At 38.8% G+C, this 22,010-nt stretch overlaps 1 protein-coding gene across 1 annotated transcript; it reads right to left on the bottom strand.

Annotated features, from left to right (window-relative positions):
• Window positions 1–4,344: 4,344 nt before the first annotated feature.
• On the bottom strand, window positions 4,345–21,347 carry LOC577142 (deleted in malignant brain tumors 1 protein-like). Its single transcript, XM_030983254.1, has 8 exons — window positions 21,003–21,347; window positions 17,801–18,112; window positions 15,570–15,878; window positions 11,626–11,958; window positions 9,851–10,171; window positions 7,623–7,697; window positions 6,055–6,136; window positions 4,345–4,844 (listed from the first exon to the last, which is right to left on the bottom strand). The coding sequence occupies exons 2-8, from the start codon at window positions 18,012–18,014 to the stop codon at window positions 4,637–4,639; spliced, it is 1,542 nt and encodes a 513-aa protein (XP_030839114.1). The 5' UTR covers window positions 18,015–18,112; window positions 21,003–21,347; the 3' UTR covers window positions 4,345–4,636.
• Between the last annotated feature and the right edge of the window lie 663 nt (window positions 21,348–22,010).

Raw genomic sequence — 22,010 nt, 5'->3', positions numbered from 1 at the left:
TTTGTTCAAGAGCGTGAAATAATTATTTAACCTGCAGGGTGTTATTTCATGTCAATCCATGACACGCACCCTGTACGAAGTATACTGTACACTGCACCTATGATTTTGATACACGCTGGACGTATTCTTTGTTGAGCAGGCAGTCAGCTCAATTTGGAAGCTTTTGGCGGTGTGAGTGAGGCGAGAAATGAACCAAAGATTCAGCTTTAAAAAGTAACAACTTTCCATATTCAGCGCCATATTCCAATTTTCCGCAGGTTACGATAGCTGCCCTCTATTGATGTTTTCGAGATACCCCCTTATACCAGAGTCCCGTCTTACAAAGAGTTGATATCAATCGATATAAACGTAAGAGGTAGGAGACTGCAAACTTGCGATTGATTGGAGGAACTGCGATTGATTTTGATCAATCGTAACTCTTTGTAAGACGGGGCCAGGTCAGGTAACCCCTTTTGCAGTGTGTGTGCGCGCGTGTTGTGTGTGTGTATTGGGTTTATACTATTTTAACAATAACAATTTCTTATTGAAAAAAGAAAGATTTTTGATGAGGAGTTCTTTACACGCAATATAATTTCAATTCAAGATATTTTTGCTGAACATGGCATGCGGTAAATATCTCATTTTCAACATTTGAGGTTTTTTACATTCTGTAACGGTTAACTCCATAATTTAGCCCAGCTTGCTTTCAATTCATTTCCTTAAAGGTACTGTGTCCCTTTTGCAGCCAACATCAAATTCTGTAGAACTTTGTAGGAATTATGAATATGTCATGTATGTCCTATATGTGAAATTTATACATATTAAATCAGTGTCCTAGTATTAAAATTATGCAAGGAAACACGTTAACCTTCTAGACTTTACTATCAGACACTATTGATTGACAGACTGACATCTTTGTTTTTTTGGTAATAACATACATAAAATGAGCTGTACAGTTACATAAGCATATGTCTACATCGATAACCCACTACGTGTAATGGCCAAAAGTAAATTGATTGAATCTTTTTACAGCACAAAACGTACGATCATTCGGTAAAAAAGGTCTAAAAATCAGACTATTACTTAGGTGATTGCAATCACTTAAGTCGATTTGACACTTAAGTCCATTTTCAAGCCCTTTCGTTTTGAGGGAAGATCTAAATTGTTAATTTCTTTCAAATGCTGTTGGAATTTAACCTATTCATTTTGGGGGGGGGGCATGGAAATGGAACATAGTTCCGTTATTAGAGGGTGCGTCACGCCAAAGAACGAATACAAATTTATTTTTTAAAGAAATATCCTCCAGGCAAAAATATTCTCATATCGAATAGTCTTTTTCTAATATATTCAAGGTTGGTCAATTCTCTTGACGCAAAAGGAATCAATAAATAATTTAGAACTTTAATAGAGAGCACCTTTTAGATGTAAATATAAATTGATATGCGCAGAGAAGTGGATTTTTTTTAATTATTTGTATTATAGGTCAAAGGGAATATCATGCAGCAATGTCATTTGATTTTACCTAAACTGTAATAACCTTGGAATGATTATATGCTGATACTCTGCAATCTTGTTTTATTTTTTATTTTTTTATCACAGCTCATAAAACCAAGCAGTTCATACAAAAACAGAAATGATTTCATTCTGACTTACACGGTTATCATAACTTGCACCAGCAGTTGAAAACTTTTTTTTTTTAAAGCATGCACGGCTCTTTATCTTGCCATGAATATACATGAAGAGTAGTTTATAGAAAAGAGAAAAACATGTAGCCGTGGAAGAATGCTTTCTTTATTTCTTTCTATTTATTATTCTTGTTACAACATTTTGAAGTCCAGAGTACCTAACAAATGTAATGAACTTTATCTGAAAAAGAGGAAATTTGTAATGTGCAGATCCAGGTCATGTTTCAATATTTCCATCTTCTTATTACTGAAAATGAGGACCAGTCGGAACTCATTGGTATATTGAAAATAGCTCTTGAATCTCGTATGAGAAGTTGTTGCATGGTGCTTACACCCTCAGACGTATGGAAATCTTGGTATATATCCTCCGAGGAACTTGGAGAGAAACTTGGAGAGACACTTGATATAGAATTTTGAATGGGTCACTGAACCTGTCATAAACTGACAGATCACTATTGATGATCCTCCATTTAAAACGAATATACTGACCTCTTATGCACCGTAAATGCCTAAATCTAGAAAGCTTTGATTTAAGAATATATCACGTACAAGCATAAGCGTTAATCCTTTTCCGGTTAATTAACATAATCTTGAGTACTAATCATATATACATATATATATATATATATATGCTTACATTTAATTAGTCTCTGAGTAGATTGTGCATATTAAAATCAGACTTTTCAAGAAATACATCAGAGTATATGAATATACGTATACAGTCAACAACTAAAGCATTCGTACCTCCATTCAAAATGATTATACTGAGCTCTTATGCACCCTAAATGCCTAAATCTAAAATGCTTATTTTTAAGAATATAGAACGCACAAACAAAACCGTTAATCCATTTCGGTTATTTAAAATAATCTTGAGTACTAATCATATATATAAAGATGCTTAAATTCAATAAGTCTCTGAGTAGATGGTGCATATTAAAATCAGGCTTTTCAAGAAATTCATATGTCAGAGTTTATAATATATGAATATACCTATACAGTCAACAACTAAATCATTCGTACCTCCATTCAAAATGTTTATACTGTGCTCTTATGCACCCTGAATGCCTAAATCTAGAATGCTTTTATATAAGAATATACCACGCACAAGCACAAGCGTTAATCCTTTTCGGTTAATTAAAATAATCTTGAGTATAATTATGCTTGCATTCAATTAGTCTCTGAGTAGATTGTGCATATTAAAATCAAGAAATACATATGTCAGAGTATATAATATATGAATATACCCATACAGTCAACAACTCTAGCATTCGTACCCTTACAAAGTTTTGTATTTTGTTAAGTATGTGAAAGATTGATTCGTCGCGGTTTGTGTTTCGTGAGAATGTGACATATCAAAGCTCACATCTGAAAGCATTCGACAAAGACTGTCATTCAACCAGTCCACCTTTCATTCTTCAGTTACATGTAAGAAAAAAAGGGGGAAGGGACCCGTCAAATTTGCAAGGGGTTTGAATAAAATGTCAACTGTATGACAGGAGTTTAAACAGCAATATGAACTTTGATTGAAGCTACGCAACCGTTATGCTCTCATTTCCTTCCACATTGTTCATATATATATATATATAATAAGCGAGTTCGTAATTAGGATTTGCGCATGGGCAGATAAAGGTCATTCGTACCCAAATTGTAAAACCATTGAGACGAATACTCGGATCGTGCTAATGAAAATTATGTTGTCAGTATTTATTTATGCACCAACAGTACATTTATCTGATACACAGGTGGAAGTATTCTTCTCAAGAGGCAAACAAAAGGTATTCATAGAGCACCCCCATCACTTTGGCAGGTGATTATTCTAAAATCCACAGTGTCTAAGATCTGTGGATATTTTGGGGTCATGCGGTCCAGAGCTATTTACGAACTCGCTTATTATTATAGCCTATAGATCGATAGATATGTGTGTATCGGTCAAACTCAATGCATTAGCTTTTAGATGAAATGTTAAATACCAGTGAAAAATTATGACATTACATGGCATCATGATTACACATAACAAACATCTTTATGATTACTTTTAAATGGTAATTTTGATGGTAACAGTATGAGGTAAATAGAAGGAACACAAAGTATGCCTTACCTATTACTGTTATGTTATGTCATTGATTGTGTACATCTAACGAAGGTTCCATCTTTTCTCACCATTTCAAAAAGCATTTGTACATGTATATATAGCTGCTGTATATACAAGTTTCATTATAGAGTATACTACCTATATTTCATTCTTTAACGACAAGATGTATCTACAGTAAAATTGAAAACTAAGTCTAAAGTACCGCATTTTTTAGATAATCTTTCACCATCTTTAACGAAAGGACGTTTCTAGAGAAAATCCTGAATATATGTCATATTAAATGCGTTTATACTGAGCTCTTATGCAAAACCTTTAAAACATAAATCTAGATATACATTTTATTATACATTAGAGAACGCATAGGCAAACGTAGTAGTAAAAAAAGGCACACCATCATTTAGATTAAATTAAAATAATCTAGCGTAATAATCACACATATGCTCCGTATTTAATTATTCTTTAAGAAAATTGCAGAAATGCAGAATTTCGTACAAAATTAATAAAAATAATAGTAAATATTGATTTAATAAATTCAAATTGAACATTAAGAAATGCATCAAATCAGAGATATGATGCATTGAACTGAGGTTAAATCTTGCAGGTTCAAATAATTACACATAAAAGTGAATTAAAAAAGCAAATGAAAAATATAAAGAACGATTAAAATGGTCAAGAATTACGTTGTTCTTCAAAATGTATATATATTTTCAGAACAGAGAAAAATAACTAAAAGAGAGAGAAAAAGGAGGTAAAACATAAAAGGCAGACGGGTAGAGAGGTAGAAAGAGTGATAAGAGTAGAGAAATGGAAAGGGGAGAGGTAAAGGGAGAAAAGAAGAACAATAGTAGTACTACTATTAAACAAAATCTTCTTCTTCTTCTTAGATCTTAATATCTTCATAAACATCTCCATCGTCAGCATGTCGTGGCGTTTCGTATAATTCACCCTGATCTCGTGAAGATCTCTCTGGTAGCTTGGGAGGGACAACGTTAAGTTCCAAGCAACCTTCCTCACCATGTTGTGGTCCGTTGTAACTGTTTTGTTTCGCTGTCTCTTGCTGCTGACTACTAGCCTGATTTGCTGATCTCCTGTAGTTGTAGAGAACCCAATTAAACATGACATTAAAAATAAAAATTATTTCCTCAAGGCAATTAACAGAGACAAGAAGATGAAAGTAAAATAGAGTTAGCATTTTCTCTAGTTACCTATATATTAATATGATAAAATATAAAGTTAATGACATTGAAATTGTGGAAGAAACTGTCTGGCAGCAATTGAAATAAGGCTTTAAAAAAACGTTGTATTGCCCTTTTCGACCGACCCCAAAACTTCTTATTCATGACAATTCTTTACTTCTCTTATGTCTTTGCTTAGAGAAAAGTCTTAGCAAAAATGCGTATTCTATAAAAGCATTGGGGGCTAAGTAATTTCCCCTAGGAGGTAGTTGATATTTTCAGATTTTATCTAATTAAGAGAAAGTGCTTAACTAGCTTGTCGTTTTTTTGTACAAATGAGATACCTCAGATACGTAAGAATTCTACCCTACATGTAAGGATACTTCTGAGGCTGTTTGGATAGGGACTATTTCGGGAGTGCCACGCAGTGTCGCTTCGGGTTTCGATCAAGTGGAATAAAAAAATAAAACGTACAAAATGCAGCTCAGGTTATCAGTTTGCATGCATGTAATGCAAATAGCGCTATGCTAGCTAATCCAGGCATAGCCTGAATATAGCCTTCAGGACTATACTTCTAAATTTTGAACATAATGTCGCAACGAAATTATCTCATGGTCCTTGGAATGCAAATGTGGAAACAGGGAATGATGTGTTATCGGCATAATATTCGATGAGACAAATCTTGTGCATTATTATGAGTCTGAAAAAGGATAGATTTAGCAATTTGATTCAGTTTAGGCTAGCAGGAGATGATGTAAACGGTAGCCTAAATAACAAGAACTGGCCGGCCGTTTCAAGATCTACCTTCATGGACTTTAACCGCAGCATAATATAGCCATGAGGGGCTTTCCGAAGTCGTTTTTACTAATAAATCTTTGAAGTATATTGAATACGGGCAAAGACTTTTATGCAATTTCTCGTACTGTTTCGAAAATAAGAGTTATTGAAGGGCAATCCCTTTCAGGTGACATACATCCTGTGATATTCTTCCAAACTGACATCAAAAGAACGGCCAAATCTCACAAATTGTTGTTTCCAATTTCCAGAACTCAACCTTCTCTTTCAGTCCCAAAAAAGAAGCTAAATGCAATATCAATGTAACGTGCTTTGCTGTGAGGCATACCTGTACTTCCGCACCATTAATGTCATGAAGATACAACCCAAAAGGATACCAATAACTGCAACGGAGAGGAATCCAATTAAACCTGGGTAAGAAATAATATTGGAATCTTAAAAAAAGACAGGCAGCCGCAAACATAAAATCAAATAGCATATCAATGTGTAATGTGTACCGTATAAAAGGAGGGTTCGTGACTAAGATTAGGACCGTTTGGAAACCGTACGAAATCCCAATTATGATAGACCGTATCAATGTGAACATTCACTGCTTCTGTCACTGACCGGTGACAATAATATACCGGACAAGATGGGAGAAAAGTTTATTAAATCACCTCGAGGAGAATTTCAATACCTATATAATATATAATATAATATAATACTAATATCGACCTCGTAATATATTCAATACAAATTATGTTCTGATTACGCTATACGTGATTGTCAAGCACCACACTCATCACTAGGTAACGCACAAGGCTATTGAAGATTGCCTGGGGTGATTTATCGGGAGTATTTACGATCGTGTTACTGATTTATACAATATGACTCTGTCTAAGAGAAATGGTATTATATCCCGCATACTAAGAATCTTGCAATCTGATTGGTCTAAACGAGGTCATATGATCAATGATAGGTTTCCCATCACTTCATGGCCGTGAGCTATATGTGCCAAATTACTATCTACCTGAGATAGTACTTTTGTAACGCATTTTTTTGCTGCTGCCCCATTTGCCCATATAAGCCTAGCAAAGTAGGTTACGCGAAATGCCAGTGTTAAACTAGTACAAGTCAACGACGCTTAATTTAAGCGTTTGAAAAGTAAAATGCGCGCGCATCAACTGTATTACATGTATGCTGCATGTTGTGCTTTGAACCTAAAATCGCGTAAACATGAAACAAATGCGTTGAAATAAGCGCAATCGATGCATATCATTCATGCGCGACAAAAGCAAAACAAATTAAAACCACTTAACATTTTGTGGCGGCGCGACCTTGCGTCTTAGTTTTTTACTAGCTCTAGATAGACTGGGCCTAGATCTAGACATTTTGTTTGCTTCTAAACATTTGTCATTTGGATAATATTGGATTATAGACTACTGAGAATGATGGATTTACATTATTGTAAGTATTTTTGTTGACTTTGCCTTTGGATCCCGTTTTGTTCAGCCTTTTTAGGCTTCAACGATCATCATGATTGATGCTTGGGAGCACCCGCAGAATCAGAACACCGCGATCGAAAACCTAGTTGTATCTTTTAATTATGTAAAATTCACTTTAAATAGACATTGCCGATGTCGGATATAAAACAAATAATAACCTCCTTTACTCGGGCAATGGATACAAACTATCATCGCCTCGGTGATCTCGGGGCTACCATCATCCCCCGCCTTATGGCTCGGGATGATAGTAGCCCCGAGATCACCTCGGCGATGATAGTTGTACCATTACCCTCGTAGTCTGTTAATATTTGCTTAATATATCACACTTAAGCCTAGAAGAATTTAATAGAAAATGATCAAATCTATAACGTAAACATTTTGAAGGCTAATAGTAACTTGCAACTTAACTTACCAAATTTGGCAGGCTGGGATAGACCCATTTCACTGCCATTCGGTGTCACGGTTGTAGAGGATTCCTGTTCCACTTCTGTAAATTCAATAAATGAATATAAATTAGGCCTATAGTTACATGTATATCATTAATTAATCACTATACAACTCACTCCCACATCATTATCAAATGATTGGTGAAACGCGGTTACGTGTGCTTCATTTGCCGCCGCGGCCGTGGGGTCTAAAATATGTACGGCCAATATCAATTATAGGGCCGCCGCAGCAGTCCCAAAGTCACCTTATTCACAAATGGTTGTAGTCGCAAATGTTAGAGTAGTCTACAATATGTCCTATTTAATTTTGATCTCCACCACACCAACTTGCTACTTGCTGCTAGCCGAAGATGGCGTAATCATTACATTAGGAGGCCCGGAGAAAAAAATGCTAAGTGCCTTGGCTGGGCTGGTGGCGTCTCACTTTTGCGTACCCTATAGCGAAACCAGATTTAGCGCGCGAAGGAAACCTGCGCATGGGCACTCGCGAAGGAAACCAGCGCATGCGCACATGGAATCCGGTATCGTTGTTAATAGGATGATAGTAATTATACAAATCATTTTCTCATCAGGACAGCGTATTATTAATAGAACCTTGGAGTTGTCTTGAAGGTTTGATCTCAATTTTTGTTTTCCTTTTATAAATAGTAAATAAAGCAGAAAATAATCAAAGTCTATTTTTGTGTGACCTCTTTGCAAGCTTTCGTAGCTGGTTATGTATGAAAATGAGCTCATACTGGAATCTGGGCTCGCTGTGATACGAAAAAATAAGAAGCGGGCTGGTGAGTGTTGACCGTATATATGATTTCGTTGATAACGCCATCTTCAGCGGGTTGAATCAGTCATTATTGCAGGGAATAAAATATGAAGAACAGGCTGCCGTACGGCCTTTGAAGTGATGACACACGGTCGTCTTAGGGCGTCCCTGTGGCGGCAGTAGGTTTTTGACAAATACCAAGGCAGACGCAAGGTCTAATGGTCTTATTGCGAACCTGGGAATGAACCTGGAAAAGAAAAGCCTGGAACCTGGAAATAACAAAAATGTATAACTCCGCGCTATAATCCCACGGCGACCCCTACGGCCTGTGAAAAAAATAGGGATACTCCCTAGGGTGACCCTGTGGCTACAGCAGATTCTCTGCGGCCGTCGCAGGTATCTTTCGATTTCGGGAGCCTACGGCCGCCGTGTCCCAACCGTAGAGCAAATGTGACTAGACTAACTTTGTTTTCATTAAAAGAGCGTGCAATAGTTTCCAGTACAACAACCTATCCAATGACCCTTCAGTACGCGAAGCACAGGTGAACCGAACTTGAATTAAATTGTAGGTAAAAATCTGTATATTGCGGTGGCTTTCTTACGGCCTAATGTTTAAATTTCACAGATAGGACATATATGACATATTCATAATTCCTGCAAAGTGCTACATAATTTGATGTTGGCTGCAAAAGGGACATAGTATGTTAAAAAAAACATAAGTATGTTCAAAAAAACATATTCGGATCTTTGGCAAGAGTTCTGAAAGAAGAATCTCAATGTTTCCAAAGAGCATGTTGTTCAAAACGTTATGACCTTTCTTTCAGTCCTTATATGGACTACTTACAATACACTTCCGTAAACTTGTGCATTTTTCTACCTGTTTCGCAATGCAAACCTACAAAACTCGTGCATTGCAAGTAAGGTAATATATAAGTAAATTAGTTTGAAGGTTTTGATACCCTTTAATTCAAGGCCCTAGCGTACTCTAGCGACACCAAGGCGCCACCGAACTTCTTCGTCTTTTGGTTGGTTATCTCACTCCCACTCCATTGACTGTACATGCACATTAAACAGGGGAAATAATTTTGCAAACGTTTTCACGCGCTTTAAAGCGTTTTAAATGCAAAGTTAGATGCAAAACTCATACATTCATGCGTCGAGCTCGGCGCACACTTTTGAGCATGCTAAAAAAAAACCGACGCACACAGCGAATGACGACGAATGCATAGCGCTGGTCCAGCGTTGGTCCAGCGCGCTCGACGAACGAGTAACGAATGATGATGCACGCCTAGCGAACGACAACGCACTGGCCCAAATTGTAAATTTCCAATGCGCTGGCCGTGCGTCCCCCATGCGTCCCCTCTGTGTGACCGGGCCTTAAGAGTGGAAGTTAAAATTGATTCAGCCGAGGACGCAGGTTCGAAAGTGAACAATTACCATGTTCGATGCATGAGACACCAACATCCTCCGAGTGATCACAGTCATGGGTTTCGTAATCACTCCTTCGACAATGGCCTATGTTTGGTTCTGTACCCTCGCATTCCACTTCATCCAGAACAATAGGCCCAGATCCTAGTCCAAAGGCAGCGCAACAGGAGAAGTTCTCCGCCCGTTCGTAGCCGAGCATTCTGCAAACCACGTTGGCATCATTTAGGTCCCAGTTGTCATCACACACTGTCCCCCAAGTACCAAGGTATAGAATCTCAACACGGCCTTCTTTGTCAGATCTTCCGCCGACCAAACGCACCCGGAAATCATCTGAAATCGAATGACAGCAGTAGGGACTTTTAGATTTGCAAGACGGAAACGTGAGCGCAATGTGACGTCCTTTTAAGGCACTGCCGGGCACTGCTAGTGCCTTAAAGGTAGGCGTTACTACTGCAGCTAGAAGGGATTAGACCACACAGCGAGCCAGCGAGGTCACTGTGACAGGTGGCTATCTCATTAACTCAGCTCTCATTTAACATAAGAAAAAGAGGATCATGGGGGACCAACAGCCACCGATTTGGGAAGTTTTCTATATAGAGGGATCAAGTAGCTACAAGTAGGACAGTGTGCCTTTAAAAGAACGTGGCAACTATTCGTACAAAAGCTAAATAAACAAAGTTCCTAAATATAGTTCTTTGAAGATTATTCAATATTATGAAGACAAGAGATATATTTATTCTAAAGGTGGTATGTAAAACGTTTTTTTTTTTTTTTACTAAGTAACAATCACTGTGTGAACAACAAGGAAAGAAATGTTAAAGTATTCGATTTCGTTTAAGTTAAAGAAAGGCTTCATTTCATTGTATTGTAAACAATTTTTTTTTGACTCGATAAAATAGCCTATGGAGGGCTAAAACATTTTTTGTTAAAGTTGGGAAACCGAGTACTGCCTGTAAATGCTCACAACACAGCGGATATCGCACAGTGCATATAGTGCCCTCATCGTTCAGTGCGTGGTAGAAATGGGGGGAAATCTTCTAGAGTCAACCTGCTGTTCGTAAATATTCGCTTTATATATTTGCTTGATATGTTTGCAATGTGGAACGTTTCTTTACACGACCCATTCTTCATAGATTTCGAAACTAACTGACCCACAGTATTATTTCCCAAAAAAAATCTACGTTAACCGTAGGTTGACTTTAAAAGATTTTTCCCAAGCATTTTGAACACAATGCCTCCACGCATTGATTTTTACTGAGCTGCTTTCAAAGTTGTGTTTGGTCGAACGAGAACTCAGGACTGAGACTAGGATCCATCTCTTGGAACCTTTGTGAGTCACAAAAGCTCCTAGTGACGGAGTGCTTAAATTGACTGGGACTTGCGCTGCACCGAAGCACATGCTTAAAACTCGACTTCCATATATTGAAGATCGTAAAGCTTTCTTGGCATAATATTAATGCTTGGAAATAACGCATCGATCCCGCCATTAAGTCATGGGATGGTGTGAACACCGGTCACCGGTGAATTAAACGCCATGGGAGAGGGCCGTTGTTGTAGCGTAGGGGAATGGGTCCTTTCATGCTTTTCTTCTTCTTTGTTTCCTTCTTTTGTATGTTGCTTTCCCTACTTGAGCACGAACATTTTTACCCTTAGTTCGCCATACATACATGTAAGGGTGGCATGTGACCCCTTGTTCCCTTTCACATACGCCACCAATAACAAGATGGCATACCATGAGACATCCTCGCGAAATTCTTGACTTTTTAATATGGTTTAATTCTTACCCGGTTTTAAGCATGAAACTCCGAGATCTGTTGCATGTCCACTGCAAAACAAATAAGTGATACCCAGATCATAAAATGGATCACACTCAAGAAGACTCGATTCTTTTCCAGAGCATCTCGGACGATATAGTATCACTTCCCCTGTCCCACGTCCGTATGATGAGGAGGTTGAATATGCTATAGCCCCGACGAATCCTAACATTCTGCAGACCACTTCCGAGTCCAATGGGGTCCAGTTGTATTGGCAGACAGTACCCCATGATCCGAAGTAGAACAACTCAACACGACCTTGGCTCTCATCCGGACCTTCTACGAGGCGAACCTTGAGTTCAGCTACAAGTAGAAATTACAAAATGAATTTCAACTTGTTAAACAATATTATTATTATTAAAAAATAGAAAAATTAAATTAAACCAAGCCATGTTACAGATATGGCTTGAAACAACAGTTTGCCAAATTTTTCTTGTCTTCAAAATGGCAGATCGCACGCCCTACTAATGCCTAAGTCACATATAAACCGGGCCCCGTACGATTCTCCCTACCCGGCGGCTTGCCGTGGATTTAGAGACCGTACGGGAACCGTCCGATTTTCATTTCTACGGCATGTGTGGTCACATATTCTGCGGCGCCCGGGAGGTGCCCGGAGAAAATTGGTCGAGTGAAATGCAAGGCGCCCGTAAGGGTGCCGGCAGGGTGCCGACCGAGTGCCGACCGGTAACCTTACGGGCTCCGTCCGATGACCAGGTGTACCGATGGGTCCCGGAAGGTCCCCTGCCGGGGCCCGGCCAGGGTCCTCAAGGCGCCCGGCCGGGTGCCGTGCGGTGTACTGAACTACAGAGCGAGTCAGAAAAATTGTCCCACTTTTTAAAAGTTGTATTGTTTGAAGTATGAATATTTAATCATGGGTTTCATGATATATCTTGATAGAGCATGATCCTCCTAATACATTTAGGTACCATTTTCGTTTGAATCTCTGCATGCATCACTGAATAAAATATCCAGAAATGGACAATACTAAATTGAAATTGAATTGAAATTGAATATCAGACAATCTTTCATGACTGCCAGACCTCACTTGCGCCAAGTTACTGGGTGAGGAATAAAACAGTGCATTGAACAAAGGCAGTCAGACACGCGTACACGCACATGCACCCACACACACACGCACACGCACATACACATACACATACACACACACACACACACGCACATAAATGAGCATTCCATTCCCGACAAGGCCCACCCAAACTGTTACTTTTTGTCGGGAATTCTTGTTATCGTACGATAAGTTGAGTGGCCGCTGTCCTCTTGGTGCGTATTGGCGGATGTTGTGCTTCATGATGATGATGATGATGATGATGATGATGATAATGATGATGATGAAGATTAAGATGATGGCAATGATGATGATGATGACATGATGGTGGTAGTGAATGTGTACAAAAGGGAAAGATTTTTATGGTTATGCCACTTAAACATTCAGTGATCTTGATAAAAAATCAATGCTCAATCACAAAAGGGGTAAGTATGAAACAATTGTCACCGTGTGTGTTGTGTGTGCGTACGTGTGTGTGCGTGTGTGTGTGTGTTTGTGTGTGTGCGTGTGCGTGTGTTTGTGTATTTTTGTCTGTCTGGCTAATTGGATAATTGAAAAAAACTGGCTGTCTTTGTTCAAAACATTATTTTATTCCTCACCCAGCAACTTGGCTCAATTAAGTGAGATCGATCTAGCAGTCTTGTAAAGATTGTCTGATGTTCAGTCATGCATGCAGAGATTCGAATGAAAATGGTACCTAAATGTACTGGGAGGATAAATCTATCAAGACATATCATGAAACTCATGATTAAATATTCATACTTCAAACAATACAACTTTTAAAAAGTGGAACATTTTTTCCGACTCACTCTGTAGGTGTCCTCTGGTATCCGCATCTCCTGTATTTAAAACTGCGTTGTACATTTCGAGATGCCGCCGTGAGGGACCCGCACGGGCAATATTCATTTTAAATGGCCCCCGGACGGCAGACGCCTATTGTTGTGCATATCACCCGGGTCTCTTGAGGGGCCCGTGAGGGCGCCGTAGGGTACACGTACGGAACCCTTGAGCACCGCAAGGCGCCCGTTAAGATTTTTCATGAAAATTGACCCCCAAAATCGTGAGGGGCCCGTCCGGGCACCGTCCGGAGCCCGCACGGGACCCGTAAGGTGCCCCACGGGCCCTTTACGGGCTTTCTACGGGCTAACGGTCAGATAAAAACGCCGGGAGAATTGGGAGCAGCCGACTCAGCACCACGGCGCCCGTACGGCTTAGAAAACTGTCACGGCGCCCGTAGGAACTTGACGGCCGCCGGCCGGACACCGGCCGGAAATTCCCAAAATGTCTGTTTTACTCGCCGTACGGGCCCCGGAGTGTATATGCGACAGAGGCATAACATGGATCGGGTCTGTAGAATATATAGCAAAGTCTTCCACGCCGTCAGTCGGCGACGTGTAGGTCAGCATAAGTGTCTTCTTTCATTCGAGTTGTATGCATAAACTGTGTAGTCTTTGCATATGGGCCAGAACACCTTTTTCTTTATTTCTGGCATTTTTGTTATAATAGCCTAGCTGCACTACATAAAATCTGTATCAAACCAACGAGATATTACAAACTGGGAGTTTATTGTATAATTGGTGCAGTTGCCTTCTTTTGACAAGTGTTTTATCTTGGTTTTCTACAAGTAACTAACTGTTAACTAATTTGTTGATGTTTACGAAATTATCTGGGCTTTATAAAAGCATTGATTTTTCGTCAAATAATCCTCTTTTGCGGCTGGCTATGTACGAAAACGGCCACTGACAGAACATAAAGTGAGCCATAATATTTGGATGATGATATCAAGTAATAATAACCATATCCGGACACCTACCCCCTGGACATCCACCCCCGGATAACCACCCCAGTCAACGTCCCCCTAGGACAACTACCCCCTAGGGCAACCACTTTCTAGGACGAGTACCCCATCCCCCACCCCCCCCCCTCCCCCAGGACAACTACACCCGTTGTTGTTGGCGCTCAGTCAGATTTGACTATTTACGCCTAGTCTAGTCATTGAGCGAGCTTATCAATCCTGCGGATCTAGGCCACTCAGATACACAGTGTACTTCTAAGCATGACGTCACTTGAGTTTCCATGTTTTGGCCTATGTCGTTCTGTCAGGAATGAGCAAAGAAACTTTTGAAACATTTTTTTTAAAATCAAAACAAAAACAAATAGAACAGAAGCATGCACTGGACATATCGACGGATAGACAGTGACTTTACATAATACGTTTATAGTACACAAAAGCAATAACAAAAACAACACACAAAAAGGGAGGGTAGATAGATAGATGGGGGGGGGGGGGTTAAGGATATCATATTTCTTTGTTTGTCGTATATATCTTAATATAGTTCGTTGATTCTTTGAAGACAGAACATTTTCCAGGCTTAGTGGTATAATTCTTTGTCGTAGTTGTACTCTTTCTCTGTCGAACGACACCCGAGACAACTACCCCCTTATATAGTTCTACCGGGGGTAGGTGTCCTAGAGGATGGTTGTCGTAGTGGGTAGTTGTCTGGGGGTAGTTGTTCGGGGGGTAGTTGCCCGGGGGTATTCGTCCTAGAGAGTGGTTGCCCTAGGGGATACTTTTCTTAGGGGGTAGTTGACTGGGGTGGTTATCGGGGGGGGGGGGGTGGATGTCCAGGGGGTAGGTGTCCTAGAACCAATAATAACACGTGAAATAAAACCTTCTGAGAGGAACATGATTAATTTCGTGCTTTGAAGTACAATAACATGATTCATTAGTATATTTGTTTTAGGATAGGCCGCCTTTAATACAGGGAATATATTGAAATGCACTTCTTTGCTTTAATTTTTTTTTTTTTGAGTGATAGTATTACATTTTCGGAAATTGCAACTTTACCTTCTCCGCTGCATATAACACCAACGTCTTCAGAATGATCGCAGTTATGGATCTCGTAGCCGCCATGTGTGCATTGTGCGATGTGCGTTTCTGACCCGTAACATCCGACGTTGTCGAGGATGATATCACCTGTGGCTTCTCCGAAGCGCACCATTGCAGAAGAGACTCCAGTATAACCCAGCATTCGACAAACAACGGTAGCATCTTTGATATCCCAGGAGTCATTACAGATTGTACCCCATGATCCTTGGTAGTTCACCTCGACTCGCCCTTCATTGGCTGAAGCTCCGTCAACAAGACGCACGGGAACTGATACAAATGAAATAATGTTGTATATGTGGTCTGAATGTATGCCAGATTGAAAAGAAATTGGTTTAGAAATACACCAAATTAAAAAGAGAGATAAAATCTTGGCAGACTAGTACTTCTAAAGAAAGCAGAAACATTAGAAAAACAAAGAGGAGAATATTCTAATGAAATCGGACAAACAAGCAAATTATATTTAGGTTCAAGTTTTGATCACGTATAGGCACTTCATATTAGTTGAATCGGTAATGTCACTGTGACGTAGTTTGGGACAACTTTCTATTAGTTTCCTCACACAAAAGGAAGACATTTAACGAAAGGGGTCATGTTCATGATATTAACGATCATTTTGAAAGTGTACATGTATATACCTGCTCTTTTCGAAAATTAGGGTACTCGTCTACTCGATAATCCCAAAATAAGGTGCGTATTCCGAAACCATACTGTACCTGTTCTCACACAAAAATTGGTCATATTTAGTGTATAATGTAGAAAAATGCATCATATGTAACGACGATGTTCACCTTCGCTAACAGGTATTACACCTGTGTTTGACGTATTTGTTTTTGTTTCGTTTTTGTGTCCGTCATGTTTATTTGACTCCGTAATCTTCCAAGATTCAGTTATTAATGTATTAAGTTTAATGTATTATTGTGCGAAGCTACACCTAGCAAGCATTGCTTCCAAATAAATTCGTTTTCCATATCTGTAACTAAATTATTTTGCATTACAAGCCTTTAAAAAAAATCAAAAATATTTCAATGCTAATTTTTTCTGTTATATCATAACGTTTATTATTGTTATTATCTTGTCATTAAATACATTATGTGGAAAATAAAATAAATTCGGTCTGCATAGAATGACTACTACTACTACTTCTTTCGATGTCCATCCCTTCTTCACCATTATCCCGTCCCAGGCTGTCATGCTATCAAGCAAACACTTATTGTGATAGCCCTTCTTCTTCTGTATATATATAACTGACTTAGACCCCTGTTACAGTGAGCAAAAGGCCGGGCCAGGCCTTTTACTCACTGTAACAAGGGTCTAATAGACTGATAGTGTTTTACCATTTACATTTTGCTTCAATGTCAACATTTCTAATACTATTATGTTGTGTATACGTTCAACAAAATTATTTAAGTTTGTACATGTTGTATCGTTGAAATGTAATTTGATTTGTATGTTTTGCAGAAGAAAATAATTAAATTCAATTTATAAAAACAAAATCAAAATCAAAATTACCATGGTATAGCGTCTCCGATTTTGGTAACTCTCAAAAGGATACAATTTTATCTATGTATTTTGTTCAAGTCAATATATTTACATGTTACAGAAATTATGTTTGTCATTATTTTAATGATCCACGTTTTACAAGCTCTGCTTTTCAGTGGATCCCTCCATTTCCACAGGTTTACTCTTTTTTGTTTAACTTAAAAAAAAACATTATACTGGATACTTATGAATACATTCTATTTCACAACTTTAAACCATGTAAAATGTATTATATTATTGAATGTTGTATTGTATATCTTATTTCCTATCAAATGTACTGTTCTGTTGGAAATGACAGATAAAGCTGAAAACTGAAACTGAAAAACAATTTGATGGGATCTATTTATTCGGTGGGGTTTAACACGTGAAATCCATGAATTCAACTAGAATCAGTTTACTTGTAGGAATAAAGGCCCTATTATCTAAATTGGAAATAAGGCGAGAACAGAGTTAGCTTTGGTTTTACACCGTCCTCCTGACAGTTGATACTTGAAGGGAGTGTCGGCGTGTTGCTGTCATGGAACTAATGTCCTCTGCAAGTCATTAATCTTCATTGATTTGCCGCACTCGACCCATGTGAAGTAAATGGGTATCTGGCAGGAATTAATTCCTTTAAGTTCTTGTAATATTATTATCATTGTTATTCTTACGTTTAATGCACGTTACTCCTACGTCTTTACTGTGTCCACAGATGCGTGTTGCAAATGGATTCTGCATACAATGTCCAATCGTCACTTCCTCTCCCGTACATTGGAGATTATCCAGGAGAATGTCACCAGTTCCTGGGCCGAATGCCGCACAGCACGAAAAGGATTCCGCGAAGGTATAACCTATCATTCTACAAACTACATGCGCATCAGTCATACCAAAGCCATCGTCGCAAACGGTACCCCATGATCCTTGATAGTAGACCTCGACCCGACCTTCTCTGCTGCTGCTCCCGTCTCTCAAAATGGCGTCAACTTTTAAAGGAAAAAGAAAAAGAAAAAGAAAAGCAATTCGAAAAGGAATAGGGGAGCATTGTAAAGAAATAAATGGGCTACCATTACCTATTTTTGTGAGATAATGTAAAACTGAGTATCAAATTTCAAAGAGCATACAATTTAAATGACAAATCGTCTTTGTTGGATCAAAATCGGTTCAGAGATAGTCTAGTTCTGGACCCTATATTGATTTTTGTTATTCGCCGACTATAAACGACTAAGGATCGCGCCATCACTCGGCTTAACGTTTATAGTCGGCGAATAACAAAAATCAATATAGAGTTCAAAACTAGACTAGTTCAGAGACGGCTGAAAGATCCATAAATATAACCATTTCTAATGTTTTGGGTCCCCTACAAGTTTTTGATAGTTTTGCAGCCAATGCCAATAATGGCATATTACGGTTGGCTTTTTCGTGTTGGTTGTAGTATGCACAACCAGCCGGCCCGTGTATTGTTATTATTAATTAATTAATTAACGGTCACCGTATTTTTTTTGAAGTGGAGCTAATTTGGTATGATCGGATTCAATCTAAATTTCACACATCTTGGGGTGTAAAATTACCTTCATAGCAATTTAAAGATCATTAATGGGCACTAGAAATGTCATAAATAAAAATAAGAGCAATAACATTGCACTTTGAAGGCATTTGCGGTCTTAACCAAGAACTCAACTGTCCCTTTAACCAAAGATTTGTTACTGGTTACGCGCATACCTCCGGTGTCTAAACCTTTCCGTTTTTAACACGTGTCCACTAAACCATGATTGTTTTTAAATTGCACAGTTATCAGTTGCACAGTTATGTTGCTACAGCCTACAAGGCTAATTCCATAGTACTGAACACAGCTCCAGAAGGATGTGCCTACATGTACTCTCTCGTTCCTTGTCTCCCTTCTTTCCCTGTCCTTTTCAATTCTGTTTATGTTATATCAATCCGGTTTACGTGTTTGGGCGTTTCCCTATTATTGATATACTATTTTTGCAACTATAAGTTATAGGGTAATGCAATCTCTACAATCACAGCTTTTCAACAGTCCCCTCCATGACACCATGACCAACTTGTTTAATGTGTCTGTTGTACACTGCGGAACAATTAAAGTTATATTGTTAAGTTTAATTGTTTTACTATTTACAATGCAACCATATGTATTTTAGTTTAGTTTGTTGGAAATGGAAATAAACGAAATGATCTGAAATATATATTTGCTAGAGCTATAGAGCGCCTTAATAGCAGCCGTGCTAAAGCCAGGGTAATAATCTGAAGCGCCTTGAGTGTCAAGTCTGACGGATATGAGCGCTATACAAGAACCCAATTTTATTATTATAATTGTGGGATGAGAAGAAGCCTGATATGTGCTCTAGACAATTTTTGAAACCTATTTTTGACCCTTTCTGCTTTTAAAGGGGCATGTTCCCCTGTATTCCAGAGGGCGTTCAAAATACGTACGCGCTGGCGGACAGTGCTATAGCTGCCTATTGACACCAACAGAATACGGCTCTTACGCAGATGGCATGTTCCGATAACTACACTGGCGGGAACGTGCCCCTTTAATTACATTTTGCATTGTCTACACATCGACTGCGGGTAAAACTATTGCCGAAGGTGATCTCAAAAATATACCGTGACTCAAGTTGCAGATGGCAGTCTTATATACTACATCCCGCGTGTCAATGCTAAATATATATATATGTTAACAGCATATGCCTACCAAAATGTATTTGCATATGAATCTGTGGGACTGTGCCCGTACCCATTGCTAACTTCACGAGGAACCATTGCGTCCTTGTATTGCTTAATACGCGCATGTAGAGCTTTGCCCAGTAAATATTAAAGACGCCTCGGGTTCATAGCAGGATGTAACGTCCCCTTGAGCCTACATAAACAACTATGCCTCTCATAGCAGTCAATATATCTATATTATATACCTTACTTTAAGAATCTTTCCTAATCCTGTCATCTGATTGGATGAAGGTGAAGTCGTGTTTTTTGCCGCAAAAAAATACGAGCACAGTTCTGCTTTCCCTGTTCTACTGGAGCACTGTTTGATGATAATTTTGTAAATGTGAGAACCCATGATTGGTATATAAGCGAGTCGCAAATTGTATTCTTTGGCTCTTTTACGGTATATTAAAGATATATTGACTGCTTCGAGGCATAGTTGTTTCGATAGGCTCTCGGGGATGTTATATCCTGATATGATCCCTTGAGCCTATAGAAGCAACTGTTATTATATTTTTGATCAATGAAATCCTGTCAAGTTATTGGTCAACATGGCATCACGTGACCGAACATAACATTGCTATGATGTAACCGTGACGTCATCCATTGTATAGTGCATTATACGATAGCACTGTACCATGGATGACGTCATATATATACGATCGATCAAGATCAATGTGCTATCGGTCGCGGTCGCGCGTCTGCGCTGCTCTCACTGCACTCTTCACTACTTCAGTGACAGTAAACATTATTACTATCATTATTATTTTTTGAAGGTTGGTTTGAAAAATATAAAACAAATATATCATGCATTATTTCAAGCCACTTGTGAAATTATGGATTCCTCGGCGACAGAAATACCACCAGTTTCTTCGGGACTACGCCCCTCAGAAAATAGTGCTATTCCTGCCACCTCGATCCATAATTTCAACTAGAGCCTCTTAGTGCATGGTATATTTGTTTATTTTCATAGAAGTCAATATATCTATACTATTACTGCCCAGCCTTTAATGGTGAATTATCCATCCTGCAGTTTTGACCAATCATAGACCTAAAATGTTCATGTGCGGTATATAGAATGAATTATTTCATTCAGAGTAATTACTACCCCCCCCCCTCCCCAGGAACTTAAAGAAAAAATATAATTACCAATGCCTTCACACGTGACTCCTGCATCTTGACGATGCTCACAGTTGTGAGATAGGTAACCGTTGTGTTGACAGAAGGCGATGTTTGACTCAGATCCCGTGCAATTCACATTATCCAGGATAATTTCCCCTGTGCCTTCGCCAAAGTTTGCGCTGGTGTAATAAGCAGAAGCACGTGGATATCCCAGTGTGTGACAAACGACGTGGGCGTCATCCAAATCCCAGTCATCGCCGCACACTGTACCGTATGCTTCTTGGTAGTAAACCTCAACTGTTCCTTCAAATGATCCACTTCCACCACGCAAACGGGTCCTCAGAGGTTCTGTTAATATTAAACAATATTCATTAACATGTGTATCAAATGATTACCTCTTTAAATACCGCAGTCAAACAAACGATGGACGGAACAAGAAATTGCAATGCCTCAAAAGGCCAATAATCGGTCGGTCTGGTATCGTTTTGGCCGTGTGACTGGATAGTATCCATTAGGGTCACTGTCCGGCTTAACGTCGTATAGTCAGTTATGCATTATCGGACTAATACGACAAAGGCGGTGTTTATTCGAAATAAAGAAGAATGATATACATTAAAAGTTCAATGCAATTTGCATGAGTTGTTTTGTAATTAGCTTAAGTTGTAACCAGTATGCCCTTGTTTCCCATGCCTGGCGACACAGGGGGACATCAGGTACGCATATACACGTAATCAGTCGTAGAGGCGTGTTTCTAAATATAGCCTCTAACGTAACCATAACCAACGCAGCAACGAGCACCCCGTGCATAATGGGCATAGGCCTATTATCGTTACCATTTAAATAATCTTAATAATACAGGGTTTTTTCCATGTCAAGCAATGTTCATATATTTTCGGAGCTTTTCAAAGAAATGTGTTTTTTGAAAGAACAAAACTAAATCATGTTTCTTACTCAAACTTCAGATGTTTATTGATCACAATTCCGTTGAAATTGGTTTCAAAATGAAGTTGATTTAAATTTCTTTCACAATTATCA

The sequence above is a fragment of the Strongylocentrotus purpuratus genome, unplaced genomic scaffold (genome assembly GCF_000002235.5).
Source record: "Strongylocentrotus purpuratus isolate Spur 01 unplaced genomic scaffold, Spur_5.0 spur5_scaffold_13, whole genome shotgun sequence".
NCBI lineage: Eukaryota > Metazoa > Echinodermata > Echinoidea > Camarodonta > Strongylocentrotidae > Strongylocentrotus > Strongylocentrotus purpuratus.
This window is presented reverse-complemented; position numbering and strand designations above follow the sequence as displayed.